The sequence below is a fragment of the Nicotiana tomentosiformis genome, chromosome 2 (assembly GCF_000390325.3).
Source record: "Nicotiana tomentosiformis chromosome 2, ASM39032v3, whole genome shotgun sequence".
Lineage (NCBI taxonomy): Eukaryota > Viridiplantae > Streptophyta > Magnoliopsida > Solanales > Solanaceae > Nicotiana > Nicotiana tomentosiformis.
Window position 1 is genome coordinate 85,216,703 of NC_090813.1, and position 17,555 is coordinate 85,234,257.

General features: G+C 37.2%; 2 protein-coding genes and 1 pseudogene across 2 annotated transcripts; 2 read left to right on the forward strand and 1 right to left on the reverse strand.

The window, feature by feature from the left end:
- Positions 1-7,023: 7,023 nt before the first annotated feature.
- On the forward strand, positions 7,024-10,990 carry LOC104105541 (expansin-A13-like). The gene is made up of 2 exons (XM_009613882.4): positions 7,024-7,764; positions 10,416-10,990. Exons 1-2 carry the CDS (start codon positions 7,274-7,276, stop codon positions 10,723-10,725), a joined length of 801 nt encoding a protein of 266 aa, XP_009612177.1. The 5' UTR covers positions 7,024-7,273; the 3' UTR covers positions 10,726-10,990.
- A 724-nt stretch (positions 10,991-11,714) lies between these two features.
- LOC104105544 (berberine bridge enzyme-like 21) lies at positions 11,715-13,601 on the forward strand (annotated as a pseudogene).
- A 2,449-nt stretch (positions 13,602-16,050) lies between these two features.
- On the reverse strand, positions 16,051-17,049 carry LOC104105542 (protein ALTERED XYLOGLUCAN 9-like). Its single transcript, XM_018773937.2, has one exon. The coding sequence runs from the start codon at positions 17,047-17,049 to the stop codon at positions 16,051-16,053; it is 999 nt and encodes a 332-aa protein (XP_018629453.2).
- Positions 17,050-17,555: the final 506 nt, after the last annotated feature.

The following is a 17,555-nucleotide window of genomic DNA, read 5'->3' on the forward strand; positions in this document are numbered from 1 at the left end:
AGCCTCCCCTTCACGCTGCTCGCTGAGGAGTTTGTAGGTATCTCTCTTCTCAGTGAGCCCTCGGACCTCGACTTCAAGCTAGTTCAGCTCATACCGATATCGAAGGAAAGTTTCATGGTGAAGCACCGAGGCCTACAAACATGAAAGAAAAATGTTAGGGTTATCTATGAATTAGTCTAATTACGCATTAAAGTCATCAAGAGATATCTAAAGTTACCCGGTTTAGCGCCTGTTGTGCTTCATTGAACATGCAAGGCACATCTACCTCGTTCATCTTGGCTTGGTCTTCCTCGGTCACTAGAAACCGAAGGTAACTAGCTACTCCTATGGGGGCGGAGAGGACCCGGGCATCCTCCGGGATGGATATGATGATGGACCGCTTTCAGTCAGGATCCACACTCGGAGCTGGGAACCGATTGATCAGTTTCGGGCTTGAGGAAGACCCGCTTGCACCCAAAGATGGACTCTTCTTCGGTACCTATAAATTACCCAATCTGGTGACGTCCTCCGTGGCGATGGAGTCCACGCCATCAAAAAAGCCGCGGAAGGGGTAGTCCGCTCCACGTGCCCCCTCATTGGGACGCTCTTTCACCGTTTGGGCCTCGTTATACATGGACTCAGTAAATGAGGGTAATTTGGTGATGTCTATCACACCGAGTGCTTCCTTCGGGGCATTGCCCATATCCCAGGAAGCCTCGTCCTTAACCTCCTTATCGACCTCCTTAGCTTGAGGCAGGTCAGTCTCGAGATTCTCCGGTTTGGAGGCCCCTTGCACTTCGAGCTGCGACGGCACGTGAGCCATCAAGACAAAGGCTTCTTCTTCTTCTTCTTCGGACTCGTCTCTCAGCCGGTAGAGCGAATCCGAAGGTGGTGCTCGGGGCACTGGTGCTATTTTTTGGCTTGCGCACTAGCCTTCTTCTTGTTTTCTCTTTCTCCGAGCTCGGGGAACTCGGAGCCCTCTTTCTTTTCTTCTCTCTAGCCTGTCTCGAAGCAGGGGACTCGGTAGGTAAGACCTCGTTACCGGCTGCAGGGATCAGTTCGACATCCTTGGATAAACCTGCAGAAAGAAGTAAAGGGAATGAGAAGTTAATGATAAAAAAAAAGGAATCCAAATATCGCCTACTTAAGAAAAGAGTCTCACCATGGGAACGAGCCTCCCAACGGCCCTTCGAGAGCTTGCGCCATGAGCTCTCGGAGTAGGGCATCTATGATACAATACCCTCAACCCACTCCTTGAGTCGAGAGACAACATTCGGGACCCGAGCGATGGCTGCACCACCACAAAACACCGATAAGAAAGAAGGAAACAAGTATAAAAATCGACTTTCGAAAATGAAATTGTACTTACTTGATGTATTCCACTTATCGGGGAATGGCATGTGCTCAGTTGGGATCAGGTCCAAAGTTCGCACTCGGACAAAGCGGCCTTGCCATCCCCTATCACGGTCTTCATCAATACTCGAGAACGGGGCTTTGTTGACCCAGTGCACAAGCTTTATCAGTCCCCCTGGAAGATTCGGGGACTGTACAAGTGTAGAAGATGGTCAACGGTGAACGAGCACCCATTGATTCTGCTCAAGAAGAACCGGAGGAGGATCACGATCCTCCATAGTGAAGGATGAATCTGACCGAGGCATACCTCGTACCTCTTATAGAAATCAATGATGACCAGGTCCATCGGGTCCGATGTAAAGGGATAAGCGTAAACACTTTAGTATCCCTCGACTGGTGATGGCTTCATCGGGGTCAGGGATCACTATGCCCTAATCGGCCTAGTTGCAGTCTTTTCGGACCATAGGGAGGACTTCTTCAGTGAACGAGCATATGTATCTCGAGACCTCCTCACACCAGCCTTGTACGGAGGAAGGTTTTTCAACCTTGAAATTGGTGTTAACCGAGCATCCTACGGGGATGAACATTTTTAAAGTGGGTTCTGATACTGGTTCATTGACGGCAGTACGCGAAGCAGTCTTCTCGACCTCAGTAGCCGGTCGTGAAGTAGAAGGGGTTTCTTTCTGGGGAACGGTTTTGGAAGTCCTTGCCATTTCTTTAAAATATGGAGGAAAAATGGAGAAAGAAAGGAAGTTGAAAGATTGTACTTGTTGGCTTGAGATAAAGATAAACAAGAGTTCTTGCCAAAGATCTCAGATAATTGGAGTAAAAGTGCTAGAAAGTATTGAAATTTAAAGGTACGAGAGTAGAAGGTTTGGATGTAAAGTTAAATTGAGTAAAGGAAGAGGTATTTATAGTATTTTAGTGACGCTTCGCATCCAGGAATGACCGACCGACGACTGACATGCATTTAATGCCATCAAGACTTGACTGACGAGACATTTCGGTTGTTTTGTCATTTCTGTCACGGTATATCGAAATGAGAATCGGAAGCTCATGTCGTTTCTCATTGTCTACTCTCTGAAAAATGAGGGGACTATCTGTATACGGTCGAATCGAGCTCTTGGTGCATCCTAGCCTCCGACATGGTAATTCAGGCCCGAGACATAACAATAAAAGACTGAAGATCGACCCCAAGTCCCACCGGGATAGAACCCGGAGATAGAACGCCCTCCTTCGAGAATATCGAGGCCATGATCCCGGAACCGATCCTAGCCTCAAACGACTTTGAAAAACATTGTCAGCATAACCAACAGAAGACCGAAATATCCGTGACTGACTGGATATTACGGCAGGAATCTCGGCACTAACCGGCAATCAGTAAATTTAAAGATTTTTTTACCTTTTATAGAATTATACCTAAAGTAGGACTTCTCTACTATATGAAGGGGATATGATAATTCATAAAGTACGTTGTAACACGCATTCCAAGGCTATATTCCATTATTTTTTTTGTTATCAGTTCCTTTGCTTTTGTCCGTCAATGCCTGTTGATTGAGGGCAAATATTTTACTAAGGCTTAAACTGTCTTCCTCATGTGGTTTGAGCTTATTTCATCCTTACTTATTTAATTTATCTTTATTTATTGCTTTATGTTAAATAAATCCGCGTACACTTAAAACCACTTACAAATTTCATTGTTATCCGATTTTGAGGGTAAACAAACATATATGAGAATTACATAAAATAATTGATTGAAAATGAAGTTCAAGTCAAGAAATTAATTTGATTTATACATCATACTGAAAGAAAATATTAAACTTATACAAGTTGAAAAGTTACGGGAAAAAAGAACATTACATCAAAATCTTAAATTTGTTATAAATAGTATTTTATTTATGGCGAATGTCTATATTTTAGAGAGATTTTAGGGTTTTTTACTTGGTGGCTAAGTCACTTTTTTCCTATAAATAGAGGGTTCTATTCCATTGTACTTGATCCCAAATCAATAAGAATTCTCTCTCTCTACTTTTCTCTGTAATGTTCTTCTTTTTTTTTTTTTTATTGTTTTATAACACTTTATCAGCACGAGACTCTAACCAATTAAGTAGAAGCTTTGGGATTGAGCATAATAATTTCCAATTGTTCCATGAACTTCCTTCATGATTAAATTCTGGATTTAAAGTAAGTTTTTTTTTTTCTCTTTTGAATTCTTGAAATTCTATAATTTGATTTTAAATACAAGCAAAGACAATAAATTTGATTATAAATCTAATAGAGTTTGTAAGAAATTATAACCACCAAAAGTGGTAAAATTTTTATGTCTTGCCATGATCAAATTCATGTATGATTGTGAGTACAAGAAGTGAAAATCCGTCCCATTGAATTTGCTTCATTCTCATTCCCTTAAGAGAATATGATAGCAGTATGTGATACGTCTGAAAGAAGACAAAATAATTACCATGAATGTATCAATGGATGTGGATGTGGCGATACACGAAATTATAATCGTCATCATTGTGGTAATGAGAACAATAAGTATTTTCAAAATAATCCTTCACTATGTAAAAATAATATTTGTCATCGATTTGACATGAGATTTTATAAAGCACATATAGATGATTATGGTCCATTCATGATGTGAATGTGATAACATGTGATTTATGAATACAGATTTATTTTTGGAAGAATATGAGCGTGCTAGTGGTATATATCACACTCACCTCTAGAAGGAGGTTTGAGAGAAAAATAAGAAAATAATGTCATTATTATGGCATAAATAGTCATTAGTCACGTACTTATTATACGCCAAACTATTTTGACAATATGATTATTAAAAGACAACAGTAACGCAAGAAACATATTTTGCATATAAGTTTTACCATGGCCATAATGGTATAACTTTCTCCTTAAAAGCTTATTCACCATATAGATGTTGATGAATAAGTGGTAGTGCAAAATTAATTGAGAGCTCTGGAAGAGCCAATTATACTATTTTGTATCGTAGTAAGTCTCAAAGAAACTTATTGAGTTTCTAAAGTATTCGCGAAAGTTGTTGGTTATATTGAGACTATAACTAATGAAGATTTAATATATTTATATTACTATAACTGTAGTGGGGTAATATGTATATATGAATACTACCCGCTTTATTGCCTGATTTGCATTACACAAATAAAAAATATGGCAAAATTACATGACACAGTAAACTAGATGTTTATTGATATAAAACTCATGTCGCAGTAAACTGAAAGTTTAATTAACAATTGCGCATGTCATGATATAATCCTGAAGTTTACTAATACAAATAATTTTATCAAGCGTGGCCTATTGAGCAATCTTGATGTAGATGTACAAAATAAATGAGAATTAACATGGGTAAGTGTTGGAAGAAGATTCTTTATGAATTCTCTTGTTTTGCTTGTTCTCGCAATTATTATACCAACTAAAATTGGGATTGAACCCCTTGAATTCTAGAATTTATCAAAGGTGAATATGGGCCCATTCACCTGCCATGTAAACCTTATAAAGATGCATCTATGAGATGGTTACATGTACGATTATTATTAACTCGTAACCTGGTGTTTGTGAGGTAACTTGCTCAATAATTTAATTTAGAGCATAATTTCCAGATTTTCTATTCAAGACAGTTCATCTTGATAAGTTGGTTTACATCACAGTTGTTTTAGCAAAATAATTTATTGAGTGTCTCCATTAATAATTAAACCATTGCTTATGAGAAAAAAGTTATCTACATTAGTTTGATATACGTTATACACGAAAGTATATTACATTCTCCCCTCACAAGTGGTTTAGGGTCAGGAACCAAATAATTTCATCTTATTATTATTGATGTGCGGTGTATATTTTGATTAACACCATAATGCACAAAGATGAGTTCCCAAAGTTGAGGAAGCAAGTTAGTTTTTCTAACATGAGGGGGAGACAGGATAAACAATTGAGAAAAAGTTACGTGGAATGAATTATCATTTCTACATCTAGATCCTCGAATAAGATAATATGAACTTGAAATTCATAAAAGATAATTTGCAAAGCATGTCAGACACATTTGCTGATCCAAAGAAAGTAACTATATTCTCACTGAAAATGCTCATATTAAGTCCTAGAAGGACAAAATCTATGGTACGCTTAAAGCATATAGACAAATCGGTTTCAAATAAACTTCTTGATAAAGAAGATGAGCAAATGATCAAAATAATCATAAAGGAGGCAAGTGATCTAGAAGATCACATGACATAAAACTTCATAAAATCTCATGAGAGATTCAGGTACCTGAATATATGAATGAAGAGATCTCTATGTTATGTCTTTATGAAAAATAAGGAGGTTGGAACCAATATAAAATGTTTGTCGACGACATCTATAATATCGCTAAATATATATGAGGATCTTAAGTTTGGAGAAACAGTTCAAGTAGAATTTGGTTTCATATGACAGACATGTAGTTTTGGACCTGCAGTTCAAACACTTGAAAGTATAAGGTCAATGGTGTGTGTGCAATCACCTTTATCTATCTTATGTCTAGTATGACATGAAAACTTGATGTAAATCTAAAGTCCATATGACTATACTTATATGATAATCCCTGAAGGATTTCAATTGCTTGAATCATATACAACTCTTGATCTTGAAGTACCACATCCTCAGTGCAATTTATGCACAAGTGTATCTTGCTATAACTATAAGCATGATAATGTAATAGCGATAATTTTTTACCTCTATGGAGATATTGAAAGGGCCATTCCACGACAGTTTATGAAGACATTATATATCTATCAAGAATGATGTTCATTCAAGTTAATATGACTGATTTTTTTTTTCGAATCTCTACCAACGATATTTTGAAGATGATGCACAAGATTGGAATGCGAAGGCTCAAGGATGTGAATTGATGCTCTCATAAGGGGGAGTTAATACGTGTTGTACTCTTTTCCCCTTACAAAATTTTGTCTCAGTGGATTTTTCTTACAAGGTTTTTAACGAGGCAACCAAAAGGCGTATTTCTAAACATGTGTACTCTTTTTCCTTTTCTAGAATTTTTTCCCACTGGGTTTTATTTTAGTTAAGGTTTTAACGAGATACATTATCTGTTGAATAGAAATTCAAGGGGGAGTGCTATAAATAATATTTTATTTATGGTGAATATCTATATTTTAGAGATATTTTATGAATTTTTACCTGGTGGCTAAGTCACTTTTTTCCTATAAATAGAGGGTTCCATTCCATTGTAATTAATCCCAAATAAATAGGAATTCTTTCTCTACTTTTCTCAGTAATGCTCTTCTTCTTTTATTGTTTTATAACAAAATTCATATAGTTCAATGAATTTGAATAGAAACTTGTAGTTTAAGTTTTTTCCTCCACCTTAAAAAGAATACTGGCATGGTTCATTGGTTTGAAGTACGAGGGCCACCATATAAAGTACAATGAATAAATAAAAATCTTTTATATTTAATACATATATCAATAATTTAAAAATCCTAACCAAAAGAAAAAAGGTTCTTCACTCTAAAGTCTAAACAGTAAAAATGTGAAACACATTGGGATAGATGGATGATAATATAAGTATATAGCATTAATCGCTTGAATAATGCTAAAATAGTATGACAATTATGCATTTATTAATGTAGGTAATCTTTCAATTGAAAAATATCCATATATTCTGTTAAAAGAAAAAGGAGCGCCGACAAGCCCAATTGGTAAAGTTCAAAAAAGCAGCCAAGAAACATGACCATCCATGGTGCACCTTAAACAAGTCCAGCAACTTCCATAAAAATCTCTGCAAAAAAGTGAAAAACTTTCCCTTTTCCCATTATTCCCTGCTTAGAAATATCCTCAGATTCAAGAATTGAAGCAAACAAAAATCCATTTCTATAAGTGGTGAGAAAATATACATTCAGTCTATTCAAATCTTGCAGGTATGCTACTACTATCACTATTAGTAGCATTTACACTCTATTCAGAAACCCCATTAGTCCAATCTCATTATAACTGGTCACCTTCTTCCTCTTCCTCATCGCCCTCTACTTTCCAATCCGAGTGGCGACCCGCACGCGCCACTTACTACGCGGCGACGGACCCGCGTGACGTTGTCGGTGGCGCGTGTGGGTACGGTGATTTAGAGAGAACTGGATATGGAAAAGCTACCGCTGGGTTAAGCACTGTGCTTTTCGATAAGGGTCAGATCTGTGGTGCTTGTTTTGAAGTGAGGTGTGTGGAGGACTTACGTTGGTGCATTCCTGGGACTTCTATTATTGTTACGGCGACGAATTTTTGTGCTCCGAATTATGGGTTTGAGGTAGATGGAGGGGGGCATTGTAATCCTCCTAATGCCCATTTCGTGCTGCCCATTGAAGCTTTTGAAAAGATTGCTATTTGGAAAGCTTCTAATATGCCCATTCAATATCGCAGGTTTGTGTTGTCACACTACTAGACTTTTTTTAAAAATATTCAACTGCTTCAATTATCACTGCCTGAATATTACAACTGCCTATGCGCACACATGCATTATTTGCACACCCTTTTCTAACTGTTTAGAATTGACACTGGCAGAGTTAAATTTGGCGATTTTGTTTGTCTGTGCGTGTTTAGACACACACTCATTTACAGTAAATTATTTAGTATTAGAATCAAATGGACCTTAACAAAGTGTAAGGGTAACTAATTTGGGTTTGAGGTTTATTTGTTGATTGATTTACCCTTTTACGGAAAAATTGAACGAGACTTGCAAGGACGTGGTAAAAACGAAGGAAATAGAGATATTCCCTTTGAGTAATGGACCAAAATACACATATGAGAAGCATAGAGGGTCCTAAAGATGAATTATTTGTCAGTTTTGTGATGGATTTGGGGATCAGTATATCTGATCCAAAGTAAAATTAACAACATATATTTAAAAGTCTTGCAATGAGGAACCTAGTCATAGTTGTAATTTTTATGTTTCAGGGATCGGCTAATTTTTTTTCCTAATGTCAAGATATGCACATTCTATTTCTATATGAAGTGGTTCGAAAATTGATGATCAGATATTGGCACTGGTTTATGTGGAAGTAGCATGGATTTGTGTAGCTTCATGTAGCTATCTTCTATTTGTTGCCAAAGTTGTCCTGATTTAAATGCGGAGGTGCTTCTTTAAGGAAAGTCGTTACAAACCATGTGGTCGATGCATATGGGTAAATATGGGTATGGTATATCCACGTCGGGGTGTATTTATGTATACATTGTTTAAATCATATACTAGCCTCTCTACATTCACCGTAGGGGCAAGGTCTGCGTACTATCTACCCTCCCCAAACCCCACTTGTGAGATTATACTGGGTTTGTTGTTGTATGAAAGCTTCTTATGAACTATGCAAAAATTACAGCAATCTTGATTGTGGCTGCGACTACCAGGCGATCAGTTTGAGTTTTCTTCATTATTGGATGGAGCTATCTGTGGCACAAGAATCATAACATACCTAATATGGAGATGGATTAATGAATAAGCTATGCTGTGACCACTTGCTATTTACTTATAAAACAAAATTCATAAATGAACAGACAACAGTGGCTATTATCTTACCTCTGCGGTTGGAATGTTGTGAGTCTATATAAAATCATACAGATGGATGTGCATGTATTCGTTCCTGGTCATGTATGCAAGGATTTGTGATCAGGATAAGACTTACAACAAATTGTTATTATCAGTGTACAAGCGGACGATGATAAGGAGATGATCCAGAAGGAGGAAAAAAAGGGAGGATGATGAAGATGTAGTTGAACAACTATCAGGTAATGGAGGAGATTTGAAAATCTGGTGGAGTTGTTGATAATAGTGAAGCCAAAATGTAGTTGACTACTCTAAATACTCTGGAAGAGCAACTAGGAATCTAGATGGATCCCTTTATAGGTTGAAATCGTAGGTAGAGACTGTAGGAAGAACAAAATATAGGGAGGAATTGGGAAGAGTGGACTTTTCATTAGTTACCTGCCTGTTTTGATATGCTTGTAACAGAGAGATTTGGAGCACCAGTTGACACCAAGGTTGCATCTGAAAGTAAGGCTCCTTGCGTCTCAAACTCTACTAAGCTGACTACTAAGCTGACTTCTTGATAGACTATGGTAGCAGACTATGCTAGCGTGGAAGGAAATGAAGGTTTTGGTGATGCATGGATCTGACCTTGGTTCAGTTTTGGATAACTATTTTTCGATAAACACAATTTTGTAAAGGAAGTTGTGTGGTTAGATTCGCTTTCAAATTGTTTTGGAAAATATTTGTGTTAGTTTTTATAAAGAATTAACTTTTGGATTGTTTTTTGGTTTCCAGGAAATATTTTGGTTTGATTCAGGAAACAATATATGCTTTTAGGACCAGATGACTTTGGTTTTGACTTTTAACAAGATTTGTTATGCCTAACGGGCCTTTGATCAAAGCTACGTATAAGTTGTCAAATATTAGGATTTTAATGGATTACATTTGCTGGCATATTGACCACTGTAGTACTTGCATTTGTTCTTACCATAGTAGTTGCTCAACGAAAGTGCCACTTTTGCTGTACATTGATTCGGCATATTGAATTGAGTTGACTTGAAGTTTATCTAGCTTTCATTTCATGATTGTTACCAAGATAGAAAGATCATGCAGAGAAACTGCTTTGGCTGATAGCTTGGATTTCATCAACAAAAATTTAATATAAAGACTCTGGCTTCTTCTGTCTAGTGGTACTCTGAACTAAGTAGGCCATCTCACGGCCCCTCTTTTTTCCTAACTAGTTGGGGTAAGATGTTGGACAGTATCAAGGAGGATAATCAGTGTAGTCAATGGACTTGACCTTTGAAGGTCAAACTGCATGCTCTGTTTCTGACGTTCAGACATTAAAAATTACCCATAATGTTTCCCCAGGATGTTCCCCTTCTGATCCAATCTCAAATGAGGCTGTAGATTCACTTTTTTCTTATCTGATGAATCTACATGTTTATCTCCCTTTTTAGTTAGACAATGCGAGTAGTTCTTAGAATTCCCTTGCTGATTCTTCCCTGTATGAATACCTAACCATATGCTTTCGTTTCTTAATCCTGAACAGAATAAAGTGTAGAAAGGAAGGTGGAGTTCGATTCACTATGGGTGGTGCTGGCATATTTTTGTCGGTGCTAGTAAGTAATGTTGCAGGCGCAGGTGATATAGACGCAGCAAAAATTAAGGGTTCAAGAACAGGTTGGCTTCCTATGGGTAGGAATTGGGGCCAAAACTGGCACATTAATGCTGACTTGAAGAATCAGCCACTTTCGTTTGAGATAACTAGTAGTGATGGGGTCACCTTGACATCTTATAATGTAGCTCCTAAGAACTGGAATTTTGGTCAGACGTTTGAAGGCAAGCAGTTTGGATCTTAGAACTCTTGCCAAAATTGTATCTAAATCCTCATCTTCCATTTGGGATTGGCCAAGATTGGCTGGCAATGTTGGGGCATTTTTGTTCGAGTTGTTCATGTTGGACAAGTGACTACCTGATTTAGATGTTGCAGAGCAAAGCTGTGCGATTGTGTTGTATGTTATTCTTCTATTAAACTCCTGTGAACTTGAGTGTAATTAGAGAAAGAAACTTGTCACTTGGAAGGCATCGTTGTTCCTATTTTGCAATATATGACTGCTTCTGAAAGTCTTATTTTTATTTCCCGGATAAAGAAAGTAATATAGTAATTAGATCATGTAATGCAAAGGTACTTCAAAAGAATTGTAATCAAGCAACTGTGTGCCGGTCACAATGTTGCACACCCTGAATCAAAGTGGTTAGAATTGTTGTTTTGTAGAATAAGGATATTGCTTTTTGAATTTGATGAAATCTATGAAAATATTCTCATGAGTCATGACTTCGGTTTCAAAAAGTCTTTCAGTGCTTATAAAAGGAGAAAATTGTTTCCTTGATATTATAGATTTTTTGTCAAATGATTAAAACGCTCTCCCTTAATCCTATCTACTTTAGGTAATGTATCAAAGGCACAAGGCTATAAATATATACAACCTGTTAAATTAAATAGTGTTATAACATTATTTTTCATTCATCATAACACCCAAAGCTCCATGTTGCCATTTTCCTTTTGTAGTTTTCCTGAGACCTGGCATATGGCAAATCATGCATTTTATCAGTTTTAGAAGTCAAGTCAAGATTGTAATCAGAACTCTATAGTTTAAGACAAGTAAATGTGGAGAGGAATGAGGATCTACGTTCACTTGGTACTGGCAAACTGCAAAATGGCAAAAATTATCATTTTCTATTAAAAAGTACCAGCTCACAACAGTATGAAGAAGAAAACTAGGCACACGTAGTTTGCTTGATGAACAATTTTATATATCTCTAAGAGCCAATTCACTGGCAACTTCTCTTGTTATCTTTCTAGTTAGCACAGAGTAGTTTAACTCAGTCGTGTTATCTTTCAGAACCCAATAGGGGGGAAAATAGGAAAATAAAAGGAAACCAGGGATACTGATATGGAGACTTCTCTCTATCTAACCTTTTTTGCATTTCTTTCTCTTCTTTTTGCCATCTATTTTATTCCGTTGGCAGCCTCAGATCCATCATACCGGAGTTTTCTTCAGTGCTTATCCAAACATTCAGATCCATCCGACCACATACTGTCTAGAGTGTACACTCCAAACAATTCCTCATATAAGTCTGTGCTACAACACTATATCAGAAACAAGAGGTTCAATAGATCAACCACTCCAAAGCCGGACATTATTTTCACTCCATTGCAAGAATCCCATGTCCAGGTTGCTGTCATTTGCAGCAAGAAAACTGACAAGCACCTAAAGATCCGAAGTGGAGGGCATGACTACGAAGGCATTTCTTACGTTTCCAACATCAGTTTTGTTCTCCTTGACATGTCTAACCTGCGTTCTGTTGATGTAGATATCCATAATGAAACTGCTTGGGTCCAAGCTGGTGCAACTCTGGGCGAACTTTATTACAGAATCTGGGAAAAAAGCAAAATCCATGCCTTCCCAGCTGGAATTTGCCCAACTGTTGGTGTTGGCGGACACATAACTGGAGGAGGATATGGTAACCTGCTGAGAAAATATGGTCTGTCAGTTGATAATATGATTGATGCGCACATAGTAGATGTTCATGGTCAAATTCTGAACAGAGAATCAATGGGAGAAGATCTGTTTTGGGCGATTAGTGGCGGGGTGGAGCTAGCTTTGCACTGATAACGGCCTATAAAATCAAGCTGGTAAAAGTACCTGACATCGTTACTGTTTTCCGAGTAGTGAGGACCCTTGAACAAAATGCAGTTAACATCGTTTACAGGTGGCAATTCATTGCAGAAAAGATAGATAATAATCTCTTTATAAGGTTAACTCTAAAACCTATGGATGACAAGCAAAAAGGAACTAAGACAATTACAGCATCATTTGTAGCATTATTTCTAGGAGATTCCAAAAAACTTCTATCCGTCATGGATAGGGATTTTCCTCAATTGGATTTACATATTGAGGATTGCAAGGAGATGAGTTGGATAGAATCTGAGCTTTTCTGGGCAAGTTTCCCTGATGGAACACCGCCTGATGCTTTACTCAACAGATTGCCTGGAGCGAAATTTCTGAAGCGCAAGTCAGACTATTTGCAGAAACCCATTCCCAAGGATAAGCTGAAACATATATTCGATAAAATGATTGAATTAGGAGACATAGAGTTAGTATTCAATCCCTACGGTGGAAGGATGAGTGAGATCCCAGAATGGGAAATTCCATTTCCCCACAGAGCAGGAAATATATTTAAACTCCAGTATGCAGCAAATTGGGAGGAAGAAGGAAAGGAAGCAGAGAACTTCTATTTGAACCAGACCAGAGTATTGTACAACTACATGACTCCTTTTGTCTCAAAATCCCCGAGATGCACATTTTTAAATTATAGAGACCTTGACATAGGGGTAAATCATAATGGAGATAACCGCTATACAGAAGGTCGTGTTTATGGACTCAAGTATTTCAAGGGTAATTTTAATAAATTGGTCAAAGTCAAGACATTGGTCGATCCTGATAACTTCTTCTGGAACGCACAGAGCATCCCACCTTTAGCAGCATAGAGTACAACTATAAGGGCAATCAGGACGTGATGATGTATGCGCAACCTTGAGGTGTCACTATTTCCATAAAGCCATTTTATTTTGGTATATTTCATTCTGTTGAAAGATTAGTTCTAGAGACAACCTTCTATAAAATTTGTATTTGCAACTTCCTTTTTATGTTGAATCCAGTTTGCTTCAAGGGACTAAGATATGCAAGCGACACACATCTTATCAGTTCTCATACATCCTAATAGTCTCAAATAGAATCTATAGTACTCTTATCCTTTTCCCCTTTTTTTCATTTGTTTTGGGGGGGGGGGGGTTAAATTAGGGAGAGGGGTAAGGGTTTCCCAGTTCATGCTCCTTAACTACCTTATTTCCAATCAAAGGAGAAATTTTCACATCCCATACTCTAGATAACAACTTCCGTGAAAAGCAACTACATCAAAGCAAAAGAAGCTCACAGGTTTATGAGCAGACAGATTCATCCAGCATACAGTATTTGCAACCTCTGCTGGTCACTGCATTCCTTCGATTATTATAGGTGCAAGATGAATAGAAAAAAGAGATTACGGCTTGTCAGTTTATGGTTTTAAGTAGAGAGAATTTTGGGTAGATTGATTAAACTACATGTTCTTTAGAGTTCAGTTAGTGCTATTGCTATATCAATAAATTCATTATTACTTTTTAAGAAATATACGTGGGTTTAATAACAGAATTCTGAAAATGTCTTTAGCCAATGATCTTCAAGTAGCTAGAAATTTACTAAAATTTGGAGCTCATAACCACTGTTTTAAAAGGCTTTTTTGGACTCGCCTCGGGGTTCGCTCCGGGGCGGGGCACTACTAAAACGCCCTGAGGCTCACGTGTGGGGCTTAGTTCTGTTTACGCCCCAAGCGCCCGACTAAGCACCCGAAACACGCCCAACGCTCAGCGCTCGGGGCTCGCCTAACAGTTCCTAACATAAATCATGCGTCGTATTCCCTAATTAGCTTTGTCGACACTCAAAATTCCTTAACAAATAAACGACTAAAGTCCTATTCATCCATCTAAATATGAAGTTTGAGAGTAATTCCAAATAAGGAGTCATAGTATTACATATTTATATATTTACGTATAAGTAGGGTGAATATCAAATGAATATTTCTTCTGAAAATAAATAGCCCAAATTAATATCTTCATTTACTCTAGCTCGTCATATCTTAGTTCTATGTCTCTGAAAATTATCAAACTTTTATTATTTTACCATTTGTAAGCAATTTTATATTTACTCATAAGAAGTAATAATTTAAATTATAGTACTAATGAAGTTTCCTAATTATTAACTTTTAGGGAGGTAAACTGTGTAGTTTGATAATATTTTTTATTGTGATTTTTTAATTGATTTAAAGATAAGATGTTATAGTTTATTTTTAACTCATAATAACTTGAACATTTGCATTTTTTATAATTATAAAAAAATGCTAGATATTTTATTTTTTTTATGAGTTATTCTAATCTTTTTAAATTTTTTAAACTTTTAATGTACTTTATATTATGCTATTTATTAATTTATAAATCAAAAAATTAAAGATCCATGGGGCTTACGCCCTATGCCTCGGGGCTTACGCCTCGCCCCACGTTAAGTAAAACGCTCCGCCTCACGCCCCTGCCTTTTAAAACACTGCTCATAACTACAATGCAGGGACTCAAGTGTGATTAAGTTGTATCGTGCAACTAGTTTCCTATAACGTTGTTATGAAACTGACTATAAACATACATGCCTGGAAAGTAATTCTAGTTTAAAAGTAGAAGCATCAAATGTATTAAATACCCATATAAAACTTAGCTCAGACTTTCCAACAAACAGAACTATCGAACTACCTTTGGCTCTGAAACAGATAAAAGCTGGAAAGTAAAATTAGCAGCTTATCTTCCACCAATGCATTCTATGTAAGGAGCTAGAAAATAAAATAATTCCACTAATTGACATAAGATCGCTTGGGGGTAGCAGCAACTAATTACGGAGTAAAGTTGAAATCTGATGAACTGCATAGGAGGTGATAGCAGATTGCTTAAGATGGAAATTGGAATATAGCAAAGAAATTTCATTTTATACTTTTACTTGGATATCTATACAGTCTAAGTATCTTGGATGTTTGGACTACACTATCAACAATGATGACACAGTATAGCAAGATTTTAAAGTGTATAAATTGAGGAGCTGTTTAACTTGACGGGAAAGGAACAAAAGCGCACAAAGAGAATCACAGATATGTATGTTAAAATATTTCACTAGCTTCAGGAGAAATTAGATTAACTTTGTACGGGATGCAAGAGAAAAACTGAATATAGGTGCAACTAGTATGATATACATTAAAACCATCAAACATCTATCAGAAACATTGATGTGAGTCTCTACACATGTTCACATTAAAATTGGCAGTGAGACATTAGGGGTTTGCTCCAGTATAAAAGTTGTGAGAGTATCAGTAATCATACAATTGAAGAAAGAGGGGAAAATGAATATGAACCTCAGTATGAATTACCATCAAAAACTTCTCGCTACTGATCTTCAGTTGCTGAGTGTAGCACCAGGAAAAGAATCCCGTATTACAAAGAAAGCTCTAGCAATTACAGAGCTAGTTCAATTACCCTGTCCCTGGCTACATTACAGCTTCTGATTAGATTCTATAAGCAATCCATTTAGCATTACATGAACTGCAGCTTCATAGACGACCCCATTATAATGCATTCCATCAGTAGTACAACGAGCTCCACAACTATTACTCAACGCATGAGTGTCCAGCAACAAAAGGGGCCCACCAGATTGTCGCAGCAGCTTACTGCTATAAAGCTCATCAGTATAAGCCTGCCACATCACATCAGTCATCTTCTCTCGCTTCTCATCCGTCTTCAACATCGAATTTATCAACTTTGGCATTCCCAGCCAAAAGAAGTTGGGAGACCGAATCGAAACTAAATTCATGCCAGCTCCATCATTAGCAAAATCTGAAGGTACTGGTAGCAGCAATACAACCAAATCCCGCAACAACTTTAGGGAAACACCAAAATCAGTTGCATTATTTACATGTAACATATCCCATAGCCCTGCCCCAATCACAAATACATCAGGATAACTAATTTTTTCTTCAAACCCCACAACCAAATCAGTCAAGTTACTCACATAAGGTGCCCAAATAAATTCCAACTTCATCCCAATCTCATCGATAAACACTTTATAATCACTATGCCTCTTGAACAAATCCCCCTTAATCACCCCCATTTCATTTTCCCCCAATAACAGCTCCAACAAAGAAACTACAAATAACTTTGCTTGTGAATCCCCAGCAACAACAACCCATGACCCATTAAACAAATCTGAAGCATCAAACTTGGTCAACTTCTGGAAATCACATTGAACAGGTTCAGAGTCAATCCACTTCCAAGAAATGGTATTTCCCACACTAGTATTCTCAATATTATTATTCAATTCTTGAAAATCAAATTCTACTTGGTGAATTAAAGAAATGCAAGAATCAAGATTTACACTTGATGATAAGGGAACTGAACCTGGTGAAGATAGCATTAAGGAGACTAAAGGGAAATAACGGGTCAAATGAACACAAACAGCAAGGGTAATAAAGAGGGCACAGCTGAAAAATAACATTTTGTTACGGCTCAAGTGCCAACCTGCGATACCTATAGGGACAAAGAGTACAAGAAACGCTGCCAATAGTCCCAATTGGACAGCCCCCCACATTATATTCTCTTATTTTTCACTGTTAAATCATTCCCATTTTGCAGGAAATTATTTGAAAGGAATAAAAATTTGAGCTTTGACAGTAGATTTTAATAAATGTGAGGTAGTCGAGATGGTATGAATAGTGTCTGAAGGAAATGGAAGAGGTGATAGGCTGATAGCTATAGCGCAGCTGTGTGAGAAAGAGGAAAAAGAACAGTTTCCAAATGCGGAAATGAACACACGGAAAGAGGAAAGGAGGAAATAACAAAACACGCTCGCGCACCCACAAATAATACTCTACTCTGTGTTTTTTTTTTTTTGTCTATATAGGTTTGGGCGTGTGAGACCGGTTTTATTTGTAACTCTACTGTCATCAATAGTTTAAATAGGCTCTCTATTATACTATTAGAGCATTAAAGCCCCTGCTATCT